This window comes from Pogoniulus pusillus, chromosome 21 (genome assembly GCF_015220805.1).
Source record: "Pogoniulus pusillus isolate bPogPus1 chromosome 21, bPogPus1.pri, whole genome shotgun sequence".
Classification (NCBI taxonomy): domain Eukaryota; kingdom Metazoa; phylum Chordata; class Aves; order Piciformes; family Lybiidae; genus Pogoniulus; species Pogoniulus pusillus.
Window position 1 is genome coordinate 17,728,909 of NC_087284.1, and position 27,013 is coordinate 17,755,921.

Genomic DNA, 27,013 nt, shown 5'->3' on the forward strand with positions numbered 1-27,013 from the left:
AGCAAAGTAAATTCATAAACATAGTATATCTCTATGCCCATTCTCCATTTGTGAAGTTGCTGTCATTCTGCATGTGACAGGCTATTATTACAGTCCCATTGGCTTCAGGAATTCTGAGAAGAGTACGCCACTTTCCAAGTGCCAGTCTCTCTTTTGAAAGGCTTTAATAATTCTAGGTTTTATAAAATCATGAAAGGACACCTCCAGGGTGCCTCAAAAAAATGATGTGTTTGAAAGAAATAAATGAATATTCTTGCAGGCTATGCTTGGTTTGTGTTAATGAAAGAAAATACTGCTTGAGATTTTTGGATTCGACTGTTCTCAGTTTTGATAGAGCTGTTGATTTCTTGTATACCTGACAATTACAGAAGTGACTTGCTTTTCCCATTGAATTGGTCATTCTGTCTCTTTCTGGTGCATAGAGATACCTTCTTTTATGGGTGATATACATATGTTTTTAATTGATGCTTCTTGTCTTTACATAAATCCTCACCATTGAGCTATCTGGGGGGCAGCGTGAAGGGCTTGCTCCGTATCGCTCACTTCAGTCACCACTGGACTTGTCCCAGTCACCACTGGGATTGGTTAGCCTGGAGAAGAGGAGGCTCAGGGGTGATCTTATTGCTGTCTACAGCTACCTGAAGGGTGGTTGTGGCCAGGAGGAGGTTGCTCTCTTCTCTCAGGTGGCCAGCACCAGAACGAGAGGACACAGCCTCAGGCTGCGCCAGGGGAAATTTAGGCTGGAGGTGAGGAGAAAGTTCTTCCCTGAGAGAGTCATTGGACACTGGAATGGGCTGCCCGGGGAGGTGGTGGAGTCGCCGTCCCTGGAGCTGTTCAAGGCAGGGTTGGACGTGGCACTTGGTGCCATGGTCTAGCCTTGAGCTCTGTGGTAAAGGGTTGGACTTGATGATCTGTGAGGTCTCTTCTAACCTTGGTGATATTGTGATAGTGTGACTTGCTGCTGGGTGTATCTGTAAAGTGAAATGTGTCTGGGATTGGCAAGGACCACCAAACAGGGCAAGTTATCACACTCAGGCTTTTGGAAGATCATGTCAAAATTGTGAAGAGATAGCATGGGTTCTTAGTGAAGAGATACAACTGGTTCTTTTTTTAACCCAAGTGCCTCACTTAGGAGGAATTTGAAGAATTCTTACTCAGGCTTTTGGAAGATCATGTCAAAATTGTGAAGAGATAGCATGGGTTCTTAGTGAAGAGATACAACTGGTTCTTTTTTTAACCCAAGTGCCTCACTTAGGAGGAATTTGAAGAATTCTTAGGTAAACAGGGAACAGCATGGAAACGACAGCCAGGTGGGGGTTGGTCTCTTCTCCCGGGCAACCAGCAACAGAACAAGGGGACACAGTCTCAAGTTGTGCTGGAGGAGGTCTAGGCTGGATGTTAGGAGGAAGTTCTCTGAGAGAGAGTGATTGGCATTGGAATGGGCTGCCCAGGAAGGCGGTGGAGTCACCATCCCTGGAGGTGTTCAGGAGAAGACTGAATGAGGCACTTAGTGCCATGGACTAGTTGAGTGGCTAGGGCTGGGTGCTAGGTTGGACTGGATGATCTTGGAGGTCTCTTCCAACCTGGTTGATTCTATGATTCTATGATACCAGTACTAGGCTGAAGTGTTAGTATTAGTTTTCCAAGACTGTGGTATTCTTGGTAGCATCACAGAATCGTGGAATAGAATCAACAGTGTTGGAAGAGACCTCCAAGATCAGCCAGTCCAACCAGTCCAGTGAACTAGACCATGGCATTAGGTGCCTCATCCAGGCTTTTCTTGAACACCTCCAGGGACAGTGACTCCACCACCTCTCTGGGCAGCCCATTCCAATGACAAATCACTCTTTGTCGGAAGAACTTCCTCCTAACATCCAGCCTAGACCTCCTTCAGCACAACTTGAGACTGTGTCCCCTTGTTCTGTTGCTCTACCACCCACCAGCTGCTCTGTTTATTAAATCTGAAAAAGGAAAAGCTAGCTTGTGTCTCAGCAGAGCAGGTGCCAGCTCAGCACACTCTACCTTAATTTCTGACAAAACTGCTGGTGCAGTTAGCTTTTTGCAAAGTGGGTCCAATATGTATCAAATATAGTACAGAAGGAAGCAATTTTAAGTTGCACCACAGCAAGTTGAGGTTGGCATGAGGATCAGTTTTTCCCCTAAAGTGTTGTCAAACCCTAGAACAGGCTGCCCAGAGCAGTGGTGGAGTCCCCATCCTTGGAGGGGTTTAAAAGCTGTGTAGATGTGGTGCTGATGAAGATGGTTTAGCAGTGACCTAGCAGTACTGGGTAAATAGTTGGACTTGTTGATCTTAAAGGTCTGCTCCAGCCAAAATCACTCCATTATTCTATTCTAAATATATATATATATATATATGGAGAGAGAGAGAGAGAGAGAGCAGTGTCTGCTTTGAAAATGGGCCAAATATATATGCAGTCTATCCCCTCTTACATGCCATATTTTGTCTTACCTCAGAGTTTCTCTTGCTTGCAGATGTTGTAAACAATGTTCTTTGGCCAGGACACAGCCCTCGAGTTCTCACTCCTCCAGATGTCCTGGACAGACACAGAAGGATCTGAATCCTGCTTTACAAACTGCTAAAATCAGTGAGAACATGGTCACACCAGGGACGTTTGCCCTGTGAATGTTTCAGCACCTTACCTGTTGGTAAGGTTTAGCAATGGAAAATCCTATAGCATCAAAATTGTTATATAAGAGAAATCTTCTGATGTTAGAACTTTCAGAATGTTCTGGCTATTAGGTGCTGAAAATTATAGAGGGGATTGGTTAACAATATGTAAGTAATTCTTGCTTAGGAAACCAGCCTACAACTGATGCAAAAGTTTGGGTAATACTGAAACATTGTTGGATGTATTCATTTTTGTGTCAAGAAGGAGGATGTGTTGCATCCAGGAATCTCACACATAAATATCTCTCTTCAGAACCCTTTTTTCCCCTCTCAGGAAGAGCAATGCCTTTGTTCTGGGTGGCACATGCTATGTTGTAGCTTAAATGTCTTCTCTTGTAGTGCAGGGGTTTTTCATCTCCCTCAAACCAGCTACTTTAGATATTTGATAGCTGTGAGTATTTGATAGTGTTGGGTTTCCCCTGAAGTCAAACATAGAGAGCCAACTAAATTCAACCAAAAGAAAAAGACTCAACAGCCTGAATACCATTAATGCAGAAGGAGAAATGATAATTTACTTTTAAATGCTTTAGGTCAGCACCATGTTGGCTCTGAAGTGCCTGTGCTCCTGTTCTGTCTGAAAGTCTGTGATGGTTTGGGTGTTACCCACTCCCCCACACCTTGGAAAATCACCCAGACTAGACTCAGCAGCTCTGGAAATTGAGTGAAGCTTTCTATTTACAGCTTAGCACAATATAGGAGCAGAGATTTACAATATTTATACAGTTATAGACAGAAATATACAAGTTAAAAGGTAGTACAGAAACACAGCAGCCCTCCCAGAAACCTAAGTCCCCAGGAGGGGCTCTCAACTACCCTTCCACCTTCCTCCCACCCCTCTACCTTACCCAAGACTTTGCCTTATGCTCAAGGTAGCTTGGAGGGTCGGCCAGGGGGCTTAGGAAGCAGATGGATTAATCAAACAAATGGCAGGTTAGGTTAGACAGAGAAGTGCAGCCCAAACCCCAGAGAGTGACTCTATTATCTGTAGTTATGTTCTTGTTCTTAAACATCTCAGCAAGCCCATGAGTGAAGTAGACATCACCACTGTTTCCTTTTCATAGAATCATAGAATCAACCAGGTTGGAAGAGACCTCCAAGATCATCCAGTCTAACCTATCACCCAGCCCTAACCAATCAACTAGACCATGGCACTAAGTGCCTCATCCAGGCTTTTCTTGAAGACCCCCAGACAGCCTGTAATCTAGTTCTTCTCACCAAAACAGTCTAGCTTCAAACTAGCACAAAGTCTCAACCTTTATAGGTTACAGCCCCATGTTGATGGGGCAGCTGTGCACGAGGAGCACCTTTTAATGGCCGTAGCTGTGCCAGATTATGGTAATAATTAAATGGCAACCATAAAAAGGGAGGTTTCTCAGGGTCCTCTATCTGAAGCACTGGGCTCAGCTAGGGCTTATTTGCTGTCAAGTAGTGGTTAGTGTGTGCTCAGGTGAAAAGATCATAGAATCAAGCAGGTTGGAAGAGACCTCCAAGATCAGCCAGTCCAACCTAGCACCCAGTCAACTAGACCATGGCACTAAGTGCCTCATCCAGGCTTTAACACCTCCAGGGATGGCAACTCCACCACCTTCCTGGGCAGCCCATTCCAATGGCAAATCGCTGTCTCTGTGATGTTGGATTGTCTCTAAGCTCCCAAACAGGTAGTTTCTTAGACCAGTGCACAAGCATTTTTTGTGGTTTATAGGGTTTTGATTATTTATTTTTTCTTCTGCCATTTAGATTTCTTGTTACCAGTTTAACAGGTTGAAGTTTGGTTTATTCTACAGTAATTCAAGCAATTTGAGACTCTCTACAGTTCATTTCTCAATGTGGTGGTGTGCATCATTCTCTCGTGACCTTTAAGTCTGGGTTGGTAAAAGGCCCTTTACACTTTGTTCTGTGTTTGAAGGAAGAAACAAAAGTAACTCTGTATCTTAACTGAACTGTCTTGAGAAAATGCACTCCTGTCAAACTGACCTTAAGTACCTGCACATCTCTGAAGTACAAATTGCTAGCAAACATATCCTCTTCCCAAGAGATGCACCATCAAGCTTCACATTTCCTGCTGTAATCCTATAAAGGTTTTGCTCCTCATGTTTTTAATGGTAAAGCAAACTATCTTCTGGCCCAAAAAGCAGTGGACTTTAATGTGTGTGTGGTCAGAAAGCAGCAAGTGTTTATATTGCAGGCTTCTTCAGATGTCCCTCAAATCCTTCCAGCTGTTGGGATGGAGTGGCAGAAGGTTGGGAACTGCCTCAGCAGCTTTATTTAAAGACATCTTAGTTTGGACAACAGCATGGGACACCAGTGTTGTTCTGTTGATGTTCTCCTGCTGTAGAGTGGAGTCCATGCAGAGACAAAGGTATTAACCACAATATTGGTGGAGTTCTTCCTCCTCCAAGCTATCTGAAACACAAAACCTTTCAGGTTCTTTGGACATCATGGCATAATTTCTGTTGCTTGAATTAAAATAGTTCAAACCTTACAAGTGATCTAAGTCTTGCAAGCCTTCATGTTTCATGCTTTTTGGAAAGGAGTTTTAGGGCTACTTCTGTCAGGTCCTTCAAGTGATGTTTGCTGTTTTACATCAACATAGTGTCATGGCTGGAAACAAGAATGAGATCAGAGGTGATGTCTTAAGGCCTGAAAACAAGAATGAGATCAGAGATGATGTCTTAAGGCCTGAATGTGTTTTTTCTGGGTTCTGACTCTCAGTGATCAGATTCTGCCCTCCCTTGCTTCAGTGCTTTCTGAAAGCACTTGCCCCACATGTTATGAGGAAGTTCTTCCCAGAGAGAGTGATTTGCCATTGGAATGAGCTGCCCTGGGAGGTGGTGGAGTTGCCATCCCTGGAGGTGTTCAAGAAAAGCCTGTCTGAGGCACTTAGTGCCATGGTCTAGTTGATTGGAGGTCTGATCTTGGAGGTCTCTTCCAACCTTGTTGATTCTATGATTGCCATTAATTTCTTCATTGAATGTTGGGTTTTGGTGGCTGTTTTGAGGTCCCTGTTAGCTCTTACAACGTTCCCTTGTTCCTAAGTGCACTGTGTATTTACCATTACCATGAGCTATGCAGGGAAGGATTTCAAGGAAATGTTAATCTCATTCAGGGTTTAATTAGCATGAAGTTAGTAAGAACAATAGATTTATCAAAACATTTTCAGTTTTACCAAGACAGACCTGCTAATAAGCTATTTATAGCACACTCGTATCTATTTTTGTCAGTAGTCTAAGGACTGACTTAGGACAAACGGGTTAAAAAACAGGAAATGTGGTTAAATAACTGGGTAATCTCTCCAGAGAGTTTCCAGTTTGCCTACACATTCACATTTTCTTCTGAATGTGCTCTCAAAACAACACTACTAAGTACAGTACCTTGAAATCCATCTCTGCTTAAAGGAGGGAATGTTTCCATCAACAGCAGGAAGTGGCTAGTGAAAAACTTTACATTCTTGGGTACATTCAAATGAGATTTTGGAGTCATTGTCTGCGAGTGAGTCGTTTGCTTCTCTGATAGCACAGGAGCAGTCGTATGACCTTTAGATTTAGTCAGGTGTATCACATGAACCCCCAAGTCTGCAAGTGCTGCAATTGCAGATTCACTTCTGTACTGCTTTAATGTAATTATTTTCCTCCTACTTTACCTCTTTATTCTTTTATGACCTGAGGCTGTATTTATTTGTTACTCTCCAGTGACATTTGGTCACAGCATGGTAGGGGGCTGGAAGGAACCCATGGAGGTCATCTAGTTCAACTCACTGCTAGAGCAGGGCCACCCAGAGCAGGTTGCTTTGGATCATAAGGTCTGGGTGGGTCTGAATTCTCTTCAGAGAAGGAGATAGTAACGATAGCATTACTAAAGTAAAGGTAGTGTTACTAACATAAAGGTATAGTGTTACTAACATAAAGGTAGCCTTACTATCTTAAAGGTAGCATTACTAACGTAAAGGTATAGTATTACTGACATAATGGTAGCATTGCTAACGTAAAGGTAGCCTTACTATCTTAAAGGTAGCGTTACTAACATAAAGGCAGTGTTACTAACTTAAAGGTAGCCTTACTATCTTAAAGGTAGCCTTACTAACGTAAAGGTATAGTGTTACTGACATAAAGGTAGTGTTACTAACATAAAGGTAGCCTTACTATCTTAAAGGTAGCATTACTAACGTAAAGGTATAGTGTTACTGACATAAAGGTAGTGTTACTAACATAAAGGTAGCCTTACTATCTTAAAGGTAGCATTACTAACGTAAAGGTATAGTGTTACTGACGTAATGGTAGCATTACTAACTTAAAGGTAGCATTACTAACTTAAAGGTAGCATTACTAACTTAAAGGTAGCGTTGCTAACATAAAGGTAGTGTTACTAACTTAAAGGTAGCCTTACTATCTTAAAGGTAGCCTTACTAACATAAAGATATAGTGTTACTGACATAAAGGTAGCATTGCTAACATAAAGGTATAGTGTTACTAACTTAAAGGTAGCATTACTAACTTAAAGGTAGCGTTACTAGCTTAAAGGTAGCCTTACTATCTTAAAGGTAGCGTTACTGACATAAAGGTATAGTGTTACTAAGATAAAGGTAGCCTTACTAACTTAAAGGTAGCCTTACTATCTTAAAGGTAGCGTTACTAACGTAAAGGTATAATGTTACTAACTTAAAGGTAATCTTACTATCTTAAAGGTAACATTACTAACATAAGATATAGTGTTACTGATGTAAAGGTAGCGTTGCTAACATAAAGGTATAGTGTTACTAGCTTAAAGGTAGCATTACTAACTTAAAGGTAGCCTTACTAACGTAAAGGTATAGTGTTACTGATGTAAAGGTAGTGTTGCTAATGTAAAGGTAGCGTTACTAACTTAAAGGTAGCATTACTATCTTAAAGATAATGTTACTGACATAAAGGTACCATTACTAACATAAAGGTATAGTGTTACTAACATAAAGGTAGCCTTACTAACTTAAAGGTAGCCTTACTATCCTAAAGGTAGCATTACTAACGTAAATGTATAGTGTTACTAAAGTAAAGGTAGCATTACTAACTTAAAGGTAGCATTACTAGCATAAAGGTAGTGTTACTAATGTAAAGGTTACATTACTAACTTAAAGGTAGTGTTATAAATCAGACTGCACAACACTTGCCGTGAAGGAACTTACTGAACATGATGATGTCCATTCAGTTCTGCTCAAGTTGGTGTCCCATTTCTTTGGGCAAAGCAGAAGCAATAACTAAATTGAAGCCATTCTGTTATGGTTTTGACAGCTACTATTTCTTAGCTTATTTAAAATCAATTTGAAATGTATTTGTCAGTGAGAAGGGGTAGAGAATATAAGAACTAAAGCAGCCAAAGAGGAGTTCTGTTTTCAGAGCTGTGTTCTGCTCTTAGCATCCTGCAAAGAATCCACTAAAAAAAAACCATTTCTATCCAGGCAAAGAGCAAAGTATGAAAGCAAATGAATTTTTAGCAGTTAGGAACAAAGAAGCTTGTCTTGGATTGAGAAAGCAGACCACTGGTGGTACTAGTATTTGAAGCTGGTATCCTATCAGCCTGTGAGCAGAAGGAGGCTGCTTTGTTATGTCTGGGGGGGAAGTTCCAAGTTCCATCTCAGCTTTGCTTTTTCTGCCTTTTGATAGATTTATGTTTTTTCAGTTGTCAGGTTAGGTAATGTCACTGTGTGGGTGGGGACCCTTCACTAAACTTGTGTGACATCCTCATGTGTCAGCACCGTAGCCCATAAAAGGCTTGGGGCTGTAGATGAGTTGAGGTTTCTGGCTATTCCTGGGCTAGAAGACTGGAAAGGTTCAGGCTTCCTGGAAATCAAAATGCTGTTTCTCTAAACGAGGTGTTGCATTCACTATAATAATTGTAAATAATAGCCAGCTTTTAAAATCATTTTCCAGAAGCATGGGATAGCTTAGGGTACTTCATTCATCATGGAATTTTGATTGTTACATTGGAATCAAACAAACTGAGGCACATTGATTTTTCCCTGATTATAAAAGTCAGATCTCTAAATAATTTTGAGGGGACAACACCTTGATTCAGCCGTATTTCATGTAGTCTGCAGCATAATTTTTTATCAGAGGTCACCTCCTTCTTTGATGTCATTCTGAAATTCTAAGTTCTAATTTCTTTTTTTTTTTCCCATTTTTTTCTATAATTTCAAGTCCAGGATAAGTGCTCTGCAAGACTCAATACAGAACTTGCTTCAAAATAGCATCACAACCCTGAAAGGAAGTTGGAGTGAGGTGGGGGGTTGATCTCTTCTTAGAATCATAGAATCAGTCAGGGTTGGAAGGAACCACAAGGAGCATCTAGTTCCAATCCCCGGACACCCTACCCTAGGTCAGGCTGGCCAGAGCCCCATCCAGCCTGGACTTAAACACCTCCAGGGATGTGGACTCAGCCGCCTCCCTGGGCAACCCATTCCAGCTTCTCACCACTCTCATGCTGAACAATTTCCTCCTCGTGTCCAGCCTGAGCCTACCCATCTCCAGCTTCTCTCCATTCCCCCTAGTCCAGTCACTCCCTGACATCCTGAAAAGTCCCTCCCCAGCTTCTTTGTAGGCTCCCTTCAGATACTGAAAGGCCACAATGAGGTCACCTCGGAGCCTCCTCTTCTCCAGACTAAACAGCCCCAACTCTTTCAGTCTGTCCTCATAGAAGTGCTGCTGCAACCCTCTGAACATGCTCATGGCCCTTCTCTGGACACACTCCAGCACGTCCACATCCTTCTGGTAGTGGGAGCTCCAGTACTCCAGGTGAGGTGTCTTCCAAGGAACAAGTGGCAGGGTGAGAGGAAACAGCCCCAAGTTTCACTGTGGGAGGTTTAGGCTGGACATGAGAAACAGTTTCTTCCCTAAAAGTGTTGTCAAGCCCTGGAACAGAACACTGGGGAAATGATGGAGTCCCCATTCCCAGGGGATTTAAAAGCTGTGTAGATGTAGTGCTGAGGGACATGATTTAGTGGTGACTTGGCAGTGCTGGATTAACAATTGAACTTGATGATCTTAAAAGTCTCTTCCAGTCGAAGCAGTTGTGTTATTAAAAGCTGCTGCTTTTCTGCTGAACTTGATCTTGGAGGTATTTTCCAACTCTTATGTCTCCAGGATTCTACAGTACCAACATAATGTAAACCATTTTTTTGCTATACATACTTCATAGTTCTGTAGTCTGAAATGTTTGCACTTCAGGATCATTACAAGTCATGTTTGTTTGGAATGCTGCAGGCTAAAAACAAAAGTATTTTAGTGTTCATCTTAATTTTCACCTTTAATCTGAACTGCCTCTTGCTTATTTTTTTGGATAAGGTGGTTGGTGGATAGAGCTTCATCACAGAATCATAGAATCATAGAATCAACCAGGTTGGAAGAGATCTCCAAGATCATCCAGTCCAACCTAGCACCCAGCCCTGGTTATTTGTAATTGTAGGAAGTCTGAAGCTATTCTGTACCTCTCTGAAGTTTGTGTCCAAGCCATGTCTGCCATGTCTGCACAGATACTTCTTTTTAATTCTTATAGCACCTTCCACATGCAGACAGCTCTGACTCGCTGTGACCTCAAGCACTGTTTCATTTTGTAGAGCCTCTTCCCCCTCCCACCCATCCCATCTTACCTGTTGGTATTTTACCTTGCAAAAAAAGTTGGCAGTTATGGGTTAGGTTAGACTGAAAAGGCAAATCCTGTGGGATGTGCCAGGCAGTGAGGCAGGCTGTCTGTCAGGAGACATCCATCCAACCTGTATTTCAACTCCTTGAGCAGGCTGCATGGGCAGGATGGTGCTCACTGGGTGCATTAATAGCTTTATTAATACAAACTTGATGGGCTGCCATCATGCAGGGCATTTGCTAGCAGGCTGCATGGGCAGCATGGTGCTCACTGGGTGCATTAATAGCTTTATTAATACAAACTTGATGGGCTGCCATCATGCAGGCCATTTGCTAGCAGGTTGCATGGGCAGGATGGTGCTCACTGGGTGCATTAATAGCTTTATTAATACAAACTTGATGGGCTGCCATCGTGCAGGGCATTTGCTAGCAGGCTGCATGGGCAGGATGATGCTCACTGGGTGTATTAATAGCTTTATTAATACAAACTTGATGGGCTGCCATCGTGCAGGGCATTTGCTAGCAGGTTGCATGGGCAGGATGGTGCTCACTGGGTGTATTAATAGCTTTATTAATACAAACTTGATGGGCTGCCATCGTGCAGGGCATTTGCTAGCAGGTTGCATGGGCAGGATGGTGCTCACTGGGTGCATTAATAGCTTTATTAATACAAACTTGATGGGCTGCCATCATGCAGGGCATTTGCTAGCAGGTTGCATGGGCAGGATGGTGCTCACTGGGTGCATTAATAGCTTTATTAATACAAACTTGATGGGCTGCCATCATGCAGGGCATTTGCTAGCAGGTTGCATGGGCAGCATGGTGCTCACTGGGTGCATTAATAGCTTTATTAATACAAACTTGATGGGCTGCCATCATGCAGGGCATTTGCTAGCAGGTTGCATGGGCAGCATGGTGCTCACTGGGTGCATTAATAGCTTTATTAATACAAAGTTGATGGGCTGCCATCATGCAGGGCATTTGCTAGCAGGTTGCATGGGCAGGATGGTGCTCACTGGGTGCATTAATAGCTTTATTAATACAAAGTTGATGGGCTGCCATCATGCAGGGCATTTGCTAGCAGGCTGCATGGGCAGCATGGTGCTCACTGGGTGCATTAATAGCTTTATTAATACAAAGTTGATGGGCTGCCATCATGCAGGGCATTTGCTAGCAGGCTGCATGGGCAGCATGGTGCTCACTGGGTGTATTAATAGCTTTATTAATACAAAGTTGATGGGCTGCCATCATTCAGGGCATTTGCTAGCAGGCTGCATGGGCAGGGTGGTGCTCACTGGGTGCATTAATAGCTTTATTAATACAAAGTTGATGGGCTGCCATCATTCAGGGCATTTGCTAGCAGGCTGCATGGGCAGGATGGTGCTCACTGGGTGTATTAATAGCTCCAAAAATAAAGTTGATGGGCTGCCATCATTCAGGGCATTTGCTAGCCCAGGGTAGTGCTTGTGTGGCATGAGTTCCCCAGAGGACAAACCATCCTGACCCACTGGAAATCACGCAAGTAGTTAGAGCAGTTGGTCAGCTCTGCTGTTGCTTCAGCTGCAAGGCAGCCAGAATGTGGAGGAAGTGGAACAGTTAAAATCAGACTGTTTAACAGAGCTCCATGGCTTTGTGGATACCATTCTGCAGTTTCTTTTTTAATGTGCACTACACAGCACTGATTAACGACTTGCAGTAGATGTCTGCAGGTTGTTGGTTTTTTTTTTTTCCAGCAGTTTCATATAGCAGATTAAAAACTCAAGAGCTGCAGGAGCTTAACTGACACATGGTTCAAACCACTTTGTGTGTGACTTGCAGTGAAGCTTGATATGACACAGCTAAAGCTTGGGGAGCACCGTTTAGAATATCAGTTCAGCTAAACCTAGCAAGAGGGGGGCAGATGGCTCTTGTCCATTTGTCCTCTGAATTTACTCTCAGCACAGTCAATGAAACATCCAGGAACAGCCCAGTATCAATGGATACTGGGTATAAAACACCTTAGCTAGGTATGAACAATAGTAATCTTTGGGCATCATTAAATCATTTGTTGTTATTTTTGAGGAAAGCTTTTAAGGAAAAGTACTCAGGGAGAAAAAAAAGAAGTTTCTGAGCTGGCCATTACTGGCATAACTTCCCAACAGGGCAGTACACTGTAAAAGTATTTCATCCACTTGGATGAGTTCAAAATTTGAAGTTTTGGGCTCCCAGGCATCAATTTTCCTAGCTCAACCAAGTCATGTTCAAGGCTCAAGGCCAACAAATGTAGTGTTCTGTTTTCTGAGGCACTGAGGAACGTTGCTACCACCAGCAGTTGCTTGCCCATGCAAGCACTGCCCTCCTGCAGAGGCCAAATGCTCTCTGTTGTTTCCTAAATTGGTGGCTCTGTGCCTACCCAAGGCTCAGTACGGTTTCAGTCCCTCACAGCTTAGGTTTCTAGTAAGTCCATCAGCTCAGTCTGGAAGCTGGACTGGGAGGTTGGTTGACATACAAAGAGCTGTTCATTCCTCTGTGGTGGCTTCTGTTTTACAAAAAGCAGGCAGGACTGAGTGACAGCTGTCAAACTGGATTCCCTGTGATGGCTTTCATCTCCTTCACAGAATCATTTAGGCAGAAAAGACCTAAGATCATCAAGTCCAACCATTAGCCCAGCACTGCCAAGTCTCCACTAAATCATGTCCCTCACCACCACATCCATAGATGGAATCATTAAGGCTAACCTCCAAGATCAAGTCCATCCTCCTACCCAACATCTACCCTACATAGCTTTTAAATCCTTTCATGAATGGGGCCTCCATTGTTGGCCAGGGCAGCCTGTGTCGGAGCCTGACAACTCTTTGGGGGAAGAAATTGTTCTTAAGTGTCCAATCTAAACCTTGATAGAACTTGAGGCCATTTCCTCTTGTCCTATCAATAATAACAACAATATTCCTGCCTGGTTTTTTCTTTGACTGTGAGTTTACCTCGCAACCTTTTTTTTCTCTCTTGGCTCTCTGCAACCTCTCATCCTCCTGTGTGATGTGGTTTGTTGGCAGTGAGCAGAGGCACCTGCTGATGCCACAACAGGTGAGGGAAAGGCTTGTTCAGCAAGAGACAGCAGCAAGGTCATCTTCCCAAGTGTCCATCACAGATGAGGTTCCGATCCCAGAAGAGTTAAATGTATTGAGCCCATATGCTTGGGTTAAAATTTCCCCTGTGCTTTAGTTGTCTTTACTGATCCTCAGTTCCATCTTTGAACTTTTGAAGACATGTTTGATGCTCATATCCTCCTTCTCAAGTTACTTTAGAAGGAATGGGAACGTCTGAAGCCTGGTGTTGCATTCTGGCACAGAAGCAGCATCCTAACTTTTGCTCTATTTGTGCGTGCAGCTTTTGGTAGCCTCTCCACGTCTTAAAATTACACATCTGGTGATGCAGTTCCAGCCTTTGCAGGCTTATTCAGTCACTCTGGAGGTTTTGTAGTAGCATGGTGTCATCTATGTACTTGGGGGAAACATAGCTCTGAGAACTACATGTGGGACAACTGGTAGCGGTACACGGTCTGAAGATCTCCTGCGTGACTCCCGCATTGGCAAGCTCAAAGCTGAGTTTCCGTTACTCCCCTGAACCACAAATCTTTCTCCCTTCTGCTTTTCCCATAGTTCACACAAGCATCTTTGCTATGGTTTTACAGTGTTGTTTAAATTGCTGATAAATTTAATTGGTAGGGGAGAAAAAAAAAGAAAAGTAGGTGGTGTAAACTGGGAATTAAATTTAATGGATGATCTCCGTAGATGTTTAATAGTATAAATGGGTCTAGAGAGGAGGGCCCAAAATTGGATGGTGCTATTTTAAAGTTTCTGTCAGATATTGTGATGGTGGATGGCTGAAACTCTCCTTCACTTTTATGTCTAGAGTCTTCCTATCCATTTTCCTCTGAAGCAGCACTGGGGCTTTGTTAGTGGCAGCTAGAATCCCAGCGAGTGGGAGTGCAGCGCAATGATGTTGGAACAGAATAACAGCGTTTCCATGAGAGAAACTGCAAGGGCTTGTCGAGACTTTTCTCTACCACTTTTCTGTCAGAAGCTATGGGCAGGCATTGTGTTTGTGCTTCAATATCCTCAAAAAAATAAAGAGAGGTATTTTCACCTTCAGAATGTTGTCTTTCACTCAATTAGCCTAATAGTTGCAACCTACAGCTATGCGGTGCGTTAGCTTTCAGGGCTGTATAATAGGGCTGGCAGCATGGTGTCCCCAAAGCTGTAAGTGTGTGGGCTGCTGAGCAGTCCTACAGAAAGCTGCACACAAATTCTATTCCAGACAGAGTTGTTTTTTTTCTTCTTTTTGAAATGAATTTCACAACAAATTCACAGTTGGGTGCCACTGCTTGTGTTTCCAGTGAATCATCCTCCAGGAAAATACCGCTTTGCTTCAGTGGTGATATAAATCAGAAGCTGGATATTTCTTCATTGTAATGTTTCAGAGTGCAGTACAGTTGTTACATGCCCACAGGTCCTGACACTCAGATACATTTGTCTCCACATGCAGAAATTAAAATCCTTAATAATTAAGACCAAAAACAAGGGCTGGAGGGGGAAATACCCTTTCTGTTTATGCTCTGTTCACGGTAGGAAGCTGACTGCCCAGCAGCAGTGGTTGTCACAACACCATCTATTTAGCAGCGTAGTCAGGGCAAACCTGTTACACTATTACCTTTAATTTCCACCCTCAATTCACTGATGGTCAGTTTTCTTGTGCCAGCGTTGTTCTTCACCTTAGCTTGTTCTCCTTTTCTGCTTCCACGTGCTGGCATTTTTGCAGTGCAGTTGCATCCTCTCTCACTTTGGATTGTTTAATTTGCCAAGACAAAGTCTTTTAGATTATTAGATGCTGCAAATAAGGCAGCTATAGCTTCTTGTACACAGACTGTCTCTAAACTACACAGCTGTGCACTGTTTGTCCTGAATTATCTGCTCCTAAATTGCAAAACCTGTCTAAGAAGCTAAGTAAATAGTTGTGCTTGTGCTGAGCCCCCTTATCCTGGAGTCCCCCCATTCAGGACACATAAGAAGCTACTAGAGGAGGCCCAGTAGAGGCTACAAAGATGCTGAGAGGACTGGAACATCTGTCTTGAGGAGGAAAGGCTGAGACACCTGGGGCAGTTTCACTTGGAGAAGAGCAGACTAAGAGGGGATCTTCTCAATGGTAATCAATAGCTAAAGGATGGGGGGCAAGAGGGTGGGGCCAGAATCTTTGCAGTGTTGCTCAGGTGACAGGAACAGGAGAAGGGGCAACAAGCACATACTGGAACTCAGGAGGTTCCATCTGAACATGAGAAAAAACTTATTTGCTGTGAAGGTGCCAGAGCCCTGGAGCAGGCTGCCCAGAGAGAATGTGGAGTCTCCTTCTCTGGGTAGGCTGTTCAAGGCAGGATTGGACGTGGCACTTGGTGCCATGGTCTAGCCTTGAGCTCTGTGGTAAAGGGTTGGACTTGATGATCTGTGAGGTCTCTTCCAACCCTGATGATACTGTGATACTGTGATACCAGACCCAGCTGAACATTGCAATCCTGGGCAACCTGCTGTGAGTGACCTTCTTTAGCAGCAGGGGATGGAATAGGTCATCTCGGGAGGTCCCTTCCAATCTCCATCACTCTGGGATTCTGTGAGATGTTTCTTTGTGCAACATCAGCTGGGTGAATTTCTGATTGACTAATGAAGATGCTGTGTTAGTGCTCAGGCATCCATAGAGATGGGAAACCCTCAAAGATTTCATCTCATGCAGCACTGGTGCACAAGTGAAAACACGTGGGTTTCACCTGAACACATGTTCTCCACGTGAATGTTCTTGCTGTCACAAGATGATGCTAGTAAAAAGCCAAGTACTGCATGGGTTTGCAGACCAAAATCAACACCCTGCACCCTGAGGTTAACTTCAAACCAGCTCCCAAATTTGCTTCATACCTGTGCTAATTTGAAGTGATTTGCATACCACCTTTCAGTGCCCAGTCAGGTCATACTCGCTTGTGGGATGTGATACAAATGTGACGCGAAGCCTGCAGAGGACTTAAACTGAGGCAGAGTGAAGTAAAAGCAGGAAAAGAGTAGAAGAGAAAAAAGGAAAGGAATGTTGTGTTTCCATGTATATCTGTGGTCCTTTGGTGTGGTTTGAGTAGTGGTGTGTGACATTCATACTTTGTTTTGCACATTACAGGGGAGGATAAAAAAAGCCAGCAGCAGAGAAGTTCTGGTGTTGTTCTATTTCTCCCTCCCTTCCTTTCCCATCACTAAATAATCACCAAGTTAATGAGAAATGATGAGCTTGCTGCCTGGTAGACTCTGCTGTTTGACTTGGTGGTTGGGATGGAAAGAGTGAGATTTTTCAAGAGTAAAGCTGGTGAGATAAGACATTGGAGATGTTTTGGAATGTGTGGGGAGAGGTTTGTGTTATTCTTTACCTTTCTGTTGTTGGAGTATCTCTCAGAGTGAAAACAGAGCATTCCTTTCACAAAGGTCTTGACTTTCTTGTGTGTTCAGAAACCAAACTGCTTTTGGTGAGAGCAGGAAAAACTTCTTTGGCACTTCTTTGTTATGAACTTCTGAGAGAGAGGCTGCATCGGTGCAAAGCAGAGCTCTGTCCCAACTGCACGTGAGAACGAGTCACCAGTTAGACCTTACCCTCTCCTTCCCCTAAGATGCTTTGATTCCAACAGGAGACTCTCCAGGAAACCCCTTCCAGCCTAAGCTCCATGCTCCATTTTGTCACACAGTGTAGACATAGGCAATGGAAGCATTCATTATGCAGGGGGGGTCCCATCACCCTTTTCCAAACAGGAACCTGCTGGCTTTGTTAACCTTTTGCTGTAAGGAAACATGCCTTTCTCCACTTGATTTGAAAAAGGAAATAGACTGGTGGGGTGGCTGTGGAACTTCTCTTTCTGCCTCTGATGGCAAAAGCACCAGTGAAAGAATGAAAAGAAAAAGTCATCTTCGGTGAGACAACAGAATGAAAAGAATTAATTATCCCCATTTGGTTTGTTTCAGGTGTCAGGAACTATTTGAAGGAAGCATTGGTGAATATCATTGCTGTGCATGCAGAGGTGAGAAAAATCCAGATGGGTCTGTTCTTGCTTTCCTATGGATAGTTTTATTGTCCTTTGCCTGGGAAATCCTGGCCTTCATAGAATCATAGAATCAACCAGGTTGGAAGAGACCTCCAAGATCATCCAGTCCAACCTAGCACCCAGCCCTATCCAGTCAACTAGACCATGCCACTGAGTGCCTCATCCAGTCTTTTCTTGAACACCCCCAGGGACGGTGCCTCCACCACCTCCCTGGGCAGCACATTCCAATGGCAAATCACTCACTCTGTGAAGAACTTCTTCCTAATATCTAGCCTATACCTCCCCTGGCACAACTTGAGATTGTGTCCCCTTGTTCTATTGCTGGTTGCCTGGGAGAAGAGGCCAACCCCCACCTGGCTACAACCTCCCTTCAGGTAGTTGTAGACAGTAATAAGATCACCCCTGAGCCTCCTCTTCTCCAGGCTAAACAGGCCCAGCTCCCTCAACCTCTCCTCATAGGATTTGTGCTCCAGGCCCCTCACCAGCTTTGTTGCCCTTCATAACCCCTGAAACTGAACCTCTGTTCAAGTGTCTTCATTGCAGGCTTAAACGCTTTGGGTCAGGTTTAGCCAACCAAGCAGGCAACTGCTGACTTCTCTAAGGGCAGGAGATGAGCACTTCTTGCTTACACTCAGTCACCCTCCTGACACCTTTTTGTTTCCATTTTCTGATGAAGTGGAAAGCCAAAGCATAAAGCTCAATTCTTCCCTTTTCATGCAGTTTAACTATGTACATAAAGAGCTATAGAAAGATAACCATGCTCACTTTCTCTAATTAGCTTTATTTTCCCCAACATCTGGAAATGAGCTTGTGCTTTGCCCCAGTGCCTGGGGCTGAAAAGGGAGTCTGTATCATTCTTGTAGAGAGGCTACAATGCTGAAACCTTCACCCAGAAAGTTTTATAGCGTACAAACCGCACAAATTGTTTTCAGTACTTGGGTAGGTAATGGCTTATGGTAGGGGGTAAAATAATATGCTTGAGGAGCTGCAGTTCTTTGGCCTTTTATAGTAATATGCAGGAATTTTCTACAGTCCTTTAAATTCCAGCCTTTGTTAAGCCTCCTTCCTTCTAACCATCATGAGTGTTAACAGATTGCTCTTGCTTAGTAACGTTGTTCTTCCCTTTCAACACACACAAGTTGGCCCTTCAATTCAAGAGAGATGTTGAGGTGCTGGAACATGTCCAGAGAAGGGTGACAAAGCTGGTGAGAGGCCTGGAACACAAACCCTATGAGGAGAGGCTGAGGGAGCTGGGGGTGTGCAGCCTGGAGAAGAGAAGGCTCGAGGGGGGACCTCATTGCTGTCTACAACTACCTGAAGGGAGGTTGTAGCCAGGTGGGGTTGGTCTCTTCTCCCAGGCAACCAGCAAGAGAACAAGGGGACACAGTCTCAAGTTGTGCCAGGGGAGGTCTAGGCTGGATGTTAGGAGGAAGTTGTTGGCAGAGAGAGTGATTGGCATTGGAATGGGCTGCCCAGGGAGGTGGTGGAGGCACCGTCCCTGGGGGTCTTCAAGAAAAGCCTGGCTGAGGCACTTAGTGCCATGGTCTAGTTGATTGGTTAGGGCTGGGTGCTAGGTTGGACTGGATGATCTTGGAGGTCTCTTCCAACCTGGTTGATTCTATGATTCTATGGTCTAGATGAGTGGCTAGGGCCGGGTGCTAGGTTGGACTGGCTGATCTTGGAGGTCTCTTCCAACCTTGTTGATTCTATGATTCTAAGTGTAGCTACTCTACCTGTTCCATCCACTTAAAATCTGATGAAATTCACTTGAGAGTTTTATTTTATTACCAGATTTCACATAAATTGTAAATGTTCAGAGGCTTTAAACATCACTTGGAATAGTTTTTAGTCAGTTTCAGGATTTACTCAGAGCAGTTTTCACAGAAGCATTGCTGACCTTACCCATGGCTTCCAAAAAGGGAATAAGCAACACCAAAAACATATACCAACATGGGGTTTATGTATATAGTGGACAATAATAAAAACAAAGAAAGAGAGTTTTTGCTTTAGAGTGAAAGGCATTTGTGAGCTGCTCCTGTAAGCATGCACACTCCCTGGATTGCTGCCACAGAGAAGTGCACTGCCTTGCTGACTTCATCACGACCGATACTGATTTTTGGCCCAAATACATTTCTAAATGTGAAATATTACAGAAAGATGAGAGTGTGTGTCAAGATGAAACTCCCATTTCCACTGTTTTCTGGTGAAATTCTGTGAGCTGGGTCAAACTGAAGTTTATTTAGCAAGGCAGCAAGTTTCTGTAGCTTGAAGCAGCAAAAATTAACCATCAGCTGAACAGCGAGCGCAGACTTCGCGCGGAAAGAAAGTTTGAATTGGTGTTCAGATGCAGTCAAAATTAGGGCTTCTGGCTGCAAATTTGCAATGATTCACCCCTGCTGAGAATTCTTTTTTCTGGATCATGTATAGTAACTTCAAGAGTGCTTGTTGTGGGTATGTACATTCTTTTCTCAGTAGAAGATTTCGGGTCGCGTTCCTGGTATGTTTGTCTTGAATTGCTCAGCAATGTCTGCTGCTGAGCAAAGGTGACCCCTTCCCAAGTTGTCACTTGTTGGGCTTTTTATCCTGCTGGACAGCTGAACAGTGGTTCAAAGCAGTTAAAACAGGCTTATGTTTGGATTGTCCATTGCTAATTCAGTGGCTGGGAGCTGATATTTGTGGTCAGTGCATGTAGCAGCTCTGTGTGATCCCCGATTCACTACTTCAATCCCGCATTTATTTATTCACTTGTTCTGCATAAATTCACTTTTACAGACATGTGTGAATATTTTTGTCAGTTACTGCATTTCCTTGTCAGGAGATCAAAACTTCACAGAAATCCAAGGGTATTTTAGCAAAAGGTCATTCCACTGCTTAATTTGTTAGATAACTTTAAAGCACAGATCAGAAGGGAAGTGTTCAAAAACTCTGCAGCTGATTTTTTCCTTCTTGCACCACTCCAATCATACCATTTGTGTCCCTGCCCATTGTAGGCAATTAGAACTAGAGGGCCTTTAAGGTCTCTTCCAACTCAAACCATTCTGTGATCTTCACTTCCTTATATTATCATCTCCCCCAACCCTGTGCAGTTTTAGGACAGCTTTATTGTCACCTTTAAGTCTTAATACAGGTTTGGTCTGTCTAACCTATAATCTCACTTCCTCCTATTTTCAACCCTTTGGCCTTTTCCCCAATGCTGCATAGCAAAATCATACTTTTCTTTTTATTTTTTGATGTTCACCAACAATTTCTTGCTTCCTTAAAGTTCCCTTTAAAGGTAATTGGTCTCTCCATGCTTTCCTTCAGCTAGAGATCTACCCTTTCATTTCGCACGGCTGTTGTGCTGCAGTCGCTGTTCTGAGCCTCACATAACAGATCCAACTACCAGTTAAAAAAGTTATAAAATTAAGCATTTAAAAGGTGGTCTTGATCACAGAGTCACAGAATGGTTTGGGTTGGAAAGGACCTTCAAGATCATCTAGTTCCAATACCCCTGCTATGGGCAGGGACACATCCTTCTAGACTTGGTGGCAGAAGACCCCATCCAACCTGGCTTTCAACGCTCAGAGCCTCCACAACTTCTCTGGGCAGCCTGTTCCAGTTGCCCACCACCCTCATGGGGAAGAATCTTCTCCTAATTCCTAATCTAAATTAAGTTTCTCCCAGTTGAATGTTGTTATCCATTGTGCTGATTTGAGGCTAGTTGGACTATGTTAATGAGAGAAATTAAATCATTGGTTGTGAAAGGAAAATAATGATGAAGTCTGTATCATTCATTGGTTTGCTATGGGGGATAAAAAGCCAAAATGTAAACAGTTTGCCCCTCACTCTGTCCAGGGATGTTTCCCTATTTGCTTCCTCTTCACTCTGTTCTAATATCTCTCCACTAACAAGTAAGCTTTGCTGATGTGTTGGTTTGGGTTTTGGCTGGGAAGGGAGGGAGAGATGGAGAAAGAGAGGGCAGCTTTGAGCCCTTCTGGGCAGTTTCTTTGTCTGAGAGGGAGTTTGGATTTCTGTCTTACTTCTAATATGTAAATAGATGTGAATATATTGTGTCTAGATGCTTGTAAATTTAGCTTTGCTGTAAATATAGCTTCAGCTTACTTCCAAGCTGTCTGAGCTGGTCTGGTAAATTCCAATAGTGGGGGAGGGACACTCTTCCTAACCCACCACAGCCCTTGTCCTGTCTCTACATGCCTTTGTAAGAAATCTCTCTCCAGCTGTCCTGTAGGCCCCCTTCACATACTGGAAGGCTGCTAGAAGGAGATAGATACACACACACACCCCCCTATATATATAAAGGATTCTAGAAGGTTTTGAAATTTAGCTGCTTTTAGGCATTACAAGAAGTTTCTTATCATCACACATCTTAAAGCTAATATTAGCAGAAGGGATTGGCCAAAGAATCAAAAGAAGGTCTTCATATTCCATTGCTCTTTGTTTTTCAGCAGTGGACAAGAGAGTGAAGTGGTCCTTTCAAAGTCCTGAATGCTTTTTACTGAAATGCTGCTGTAAAAGATCATTCTGTTAACACAACCTCTGTGCTCACCCTGCTTCTTTCACAAAATCCAGGTGTTCACCATTTCCAAAGACTTAGTACCTCGGGTGATGTCAAGGGTGGTAGAAGCAGTCTCTGAAGAGTTGAGTCGACTGATGCAGTGTGTGTCATCCTTCAGCAAAAATGGAGCTCTGCAGGTACTTGTGTGCATTGTTCTGTCTGACAGCTGAGTCTAGAACACTGAGAGGAGCAGAGAGAAGGGATCATCTTTGTAGTTGTTGGATTTATTGTAGCAGCAAGAAGAAGGAGATGAAAAGGATGAGATACCAGTATGCAGCCTGTTCCAGATTTGTGGGTGAACACCCTTTGAAATACTGATTCTTGGGTTTGACTATGTTTTGGTGTTGCCTTTGTGTCTGAAAGTGTAAACAGCCATTTATATTGTGTGAGACACAATGATTGCTGTGGCTGTAACAAGCCAGTGGAGACAACTTTCCATTGTACATGGCACCATTCTGCATTGTGATGGGAAAGTAATTCTCCAGTTGGAAGCCTTATTTTCCACTTACTGGTAGCAATTAGTACAGAAAGGTCACAGCCAAGTAAGATTGGCTTTCCATTTAAAACCAAATCAGTGACTATTTATTTGAACCAAATCAAAGCTACTCATATATCATTTTGGAGTAGGTAACCCACCATAAAAAACTTGCTGCCTAAACTCATAACTGAAAGGGTTTCCTCTCCCTGCTGTAAACTTTTCACTCACAGTCATTTTCTGTTCCTCTAAAACCCCAGTCTGGAAGACAGCAGCAGTGCAAGTTACCTGAGCCTAGTCAGAGTGGTCAAAAAATACCCCTTCCCAGAGAGAAGCCTGATTCCCACATCCCATCACCACCTCTGTTTAGGCTGAGGTACTTGAGAATGTGTCACTTCCCCACTCTGCTGCCTCCTAAAATGTAAAGACTCCAGAGTTTAATGGGTAGTACTTCAAAATATCCAACTTGGAGCTCCATAGAAAAGAGATGAAACATTCTGTGGTGAGAGAAGCATTTCTTAGGAGTATAAAATTGGTGGGTGGTACTGTCAAATTTTGTACCACAAGGTCTGCACTAAAAGCATAAACCTCAGCTGGCTTCCTACCTTAAACCTCAGCTGGCTTCCTACCTTAAACCTCAGCTGGCTACCTACCTGAAATCTCTGCTGGCTTCCTGTCTAGGAGAGAGGTGAGGACAGGATCCAAAAGCCAAAGCCTTTGATTAGAACTAGAATTAGACGTCTGTGGAGCATTATAAAAGGTTGTGTTTGGGAAGATTAATGCCTGATTAGGTCTAAATACAGATCAGTTTTTGTGATGGCTAACTGGCTTAAATGTTATTTGTGTGATTGACACAAACAATGTAAATTTGGACAAAGTTCACTGTACATTTTTTAACCATAGAATTGTTTTGGTTGTTGGAAAAGATCTTTAAAGTCATCAGATTCAGCCATTATCCAATCCTACAGTGCAACAGCTTAACATATGGATCACATGCATGTCTGTTCCATGTAAAAATCTGTGATCATAATGATTTCTGTATTTTTTTAAAGCTAAAGGACCATCTATGAAATCAGTTTAATCTTTTGAGTCTGTCCAGGTGAAAATTAACACCCAGACACACAGGAAAGCACAGGGGTAAAATCTATAGGCCTGTGTGCCCCCCAGGTGAGAGGAAAGAGTCACAGAATCAACCAGGTTGGATGAGACCTCCAAGATCATCCAGTCCAACCTAGCACCCAGCCCTAGCCACTCAACTAGACCATGGCACTAAGTGCCTCAGCCAGGCTTTTCTTGAACACCTCCAGGGACGGTGACTCCACCACCTCCCTGGGCAGCCCATTCCAATGCCAATCACTCTCTCTGGCAAGAACTTCCTCCTAACATCCAGCCTATACTTCCCCCGGCACAACTTGAGACTGTGTCCCCTTGTTCTGTTGCTGGTTGCCTGGGAGGAGAGACCAACCCCCACCTGGCCACAGCCTGCCTTCAGGTAGTTGTAGACAGCAATGAGGTCCCCCCTGAGCCTCCTCTTCTCCAGGCTAAGCAGCCCCAGAGCAAGAAGCAGAGCATATTCATTCTCCTTTATCTCATGAGAAAATATTGAATCCAACAGGAAAAGCAAGAATAAAATGTGTACTGGCAGATTTTTGTGCTCCTGTGTTTTCTTTCTCCCTGGCTGGGCTTCTGCTGTGAGTAGTTAATCTCACTGTACTTAATTAAACAAATTAAGATTGTATCCTTCTGTCTTCCTCTCGCAGTACAGAGAGGGTTGGACCAAGCTGAAGATTTCTTGCTGTTACTGAGAGACAAACCAATGTTTTTTAGTGCTTCATAGTGACCACACAAACAGTTCACCTTGAATCAAGAGTAGGAAGCTGTTCCTTTTCACAGCTTTCTGACACAGCAGTGTGGCAACCAGAAATACAGGAAGCAAACTGTTTGAAGCCACAGCCACAGCCTGCGGCGATGTTCACCTTTAGAAAGATGAAGCTTTGGCATGCTGGCGTTCACCTGATGATGTTGTTTCAATGCTTCTGTTTCTGTCTTTAGGCAAGACTTGAAATCTGTGCCCTGAGGGACACTGTGGCCATATACCTGACACCTGAGAGCAAGTAAGATGTGCTGCAGTACCTGCTTTTCAGTGTAAAGGAATCTTTGGTAAACGTGCAAAAGAGTGTAAATTAAGGAGTTTTACTTTAGACTCACAGAATCCTTTAGCCTGGAAAAGGCCTTTAAGGTGATGATTCCAACCATTAACTCAGAACTGCCAGATTACTACTAAACCATGTTTCTCTGCACCACCTCTATACAGTCATAGAAAAGACCTCTAAGATCATCGAGGCCAAACCATGTTCCTCTGCACTACCTCTATACAACCATAGAAAAGACCTCTAAGATCATCAAATCCAAACCATGTTCCTCTGCACCACCTTTATACAATCAAAGACCTCTAAGATCATGAGGTCCAAACCATGTTCCTCTGCACCACCTTTATACAATCAAAGACCTCTAAGATCATGAAGTCCAAACCATGTTCCTCTGCACCACCTTTATACAATCAAAGACCTCTAAGGTCATGAGGTCCAAACCATGTTCCTCTGCACCACGTTTATACAATCAAAGACCTCTAAGATCATGAAGTCCAAACCATGTTCCTCTGCACCACCTTTATACAATCAAAGACCTCTAAGGTCATGAAGTCCAAACCATGTTCCTCTGCACCACGTTTATACAATCAAAGACCTCTAAGATCATGAAGTCCAAACCATGTTCCTCTGCACCACACCTATACAATCATAGAAAAGACCTCTAAGATCATCAAGTCCAACCTTCTACCCAACACCTCTGTGCTCACTAGACCATGTCTCAAAGCACCACGTTTACTGATTTTCTGACCCCACCACCTGCCTGAGTACCCTGTTCCAATGCCCTACCACTCTTGCAGTAAAAAAAATCTTCCTAGTATCAAACCTAGACTTCCTTCAACACAGCTTGAGGCCATTACTCAAAACTTGACTGGAGAGTGCTCCAAGAAACCTCCTCTGAGCTCAAAGCTGGCACTGCTTTGAGAGCAAGGTTAGACCTGAAGTCCTCCAGAAGTCCCTTCCAACCTAAATTATTCTCTTAATCTACCTCAGTGCAAACCTACTGTGATTATTTTTGTAGGGTAGAATGCAATTGCCTGCCTGCTGAGCACTGAAAGCCAAAACCCTTGGTTTATCCATGCTTCATGCTCTGATGGTCACTTAGTTTGGGGCAGAGGGAGGCTGGCAACTATCTGTGATTCTTGAGGAGTGCAGAGGATCAAGTGCAGTCTTGAATCGGCCACTGTTGGAACATTTCCTACTGGAGTATGGTGTACATCACACTTCTGACTGTTTTGTGTTCAGTTTGCACATGAACATTATGTTGATTTATTGGAGTAAGAATTGGTAACCTATCTGCATGGAATATGAAGGGAGAAACTCTGAACACTGGGACTTGTAGCAGGGAAGAATTAGTATTTTTGTTTTCCCTCAGGTCGAGCTTCAAGCAAGCTTTGGAAGCCTTGCCTCAGCTCTCAAGTGGGACTGACAAAAAGTGAGTGTGATAATGGACCTTTTTGTCTCCTCTCTGGTCTCTAGAGTCAGTTATTTTTACTCTTTTATGAGAACTTTGTTATAAGAGGGCCAACCTTCACTGTATTTGACCCTTCCAAATTACGGAGCAGAAACCTGTACAGAGTTACAGATAAACCAAGTCTTTGTTGGTCTTGGCCTGTTAAATCATAGAATCAGCCAGGTTGGAAGAGGCCTCCAAGATCAGCCAGTCTCACCTAGCACCCAGCCCTAGCCACTCAACTAGACCATGGCACTAAGTGCCTCAGCCAGTTTTTTCTTGAACACCTCCAGGGATGGTGACTCCACCATCTCCCTGAGCAGCCCATTCCAATGCCAATCACTCTCTCTGCCAACAACTTCCTCCTAACATCCAGCCAAGACCTCCCCTGGCACAACTTGAGACTGTGTCCCCTTGTTCTGTTGCTGGTTGCCTGGCAGAAGAGACCAACCCCCACCTGGCTACAGCCTCCCTTCAGGTAGTTGTAGACAGCAATGAGGTCCCCCCTGAGCCTCCTCTTCTGCAGGCTGCACACCCCCAGCTCCCTCAGCCTCTCCTCATAGGGTTTGTGTTCCAGGCCCCTCACCAGCTTTGTTGCCCTTCTCTGAACACGTTCCAGTCCCTCAACATCTCTCTTGAATTGAGGGGCCCAGAACTAGACACAGTACTCAAGGTGTGGCCTGGCCAGTGCTGAGTACAGGGGAAGAATAACCTCCCTTATCCTACTGGGAGGTTATTCTTGCCCTGTACTCAGCACTGGTCAGGCCACTTGTCATCACTCCAGGCAGCTCATCGTCAGTTTGTGTGTAGCAACACCCATTTGAGCCCTGATTTAGAGCTTTTCCTTTCTGCCTGTTAGTATGATCAGTTTACTGTTCATATGTTCATTTTGTAGGCATTGCTGTGACACTAAGTGGTGAGTGTGGCTATAGTCACCTTCCAGAGGACCTAATGAGGAAGCAGAGACTGATTTTGTGGTTCACAC

General features: G+C 43.7%; 1 protein-coding gene across 2 annotated transcripts in view; it reads left to right on the forward strand.

The window, feature by feature from the left end:
• Positions 1–27,013, forward strand: part of EXOC2 (exocyst complex component 2) — a 120,893-nt gene that overhangs the window by 91,025 nt on the left and 2,855 nt on the right. For both annotated transcript variants that reach the window (XM_064161105.1, XM_064161106.1), the window contains exons 24-27: positions 17,319–17,374; positions 21,968–22,090; positions 24,481–24,542; positions 25,951–26,010. In XM_064161105.1, coding sequence (XP_064017175.1) covers positions 17,319–17,374; positions 21,968–22,090; positions 24,481–24,542; positions 25,951–26,010 — 301 coding nt within the window. The remainder of the gene's footprint in view (positions 1–17,318; positions 17,375–21,967; positions 22,091–24,480; positions 24,543–25,950; positions 26,011–27,013) is intronic.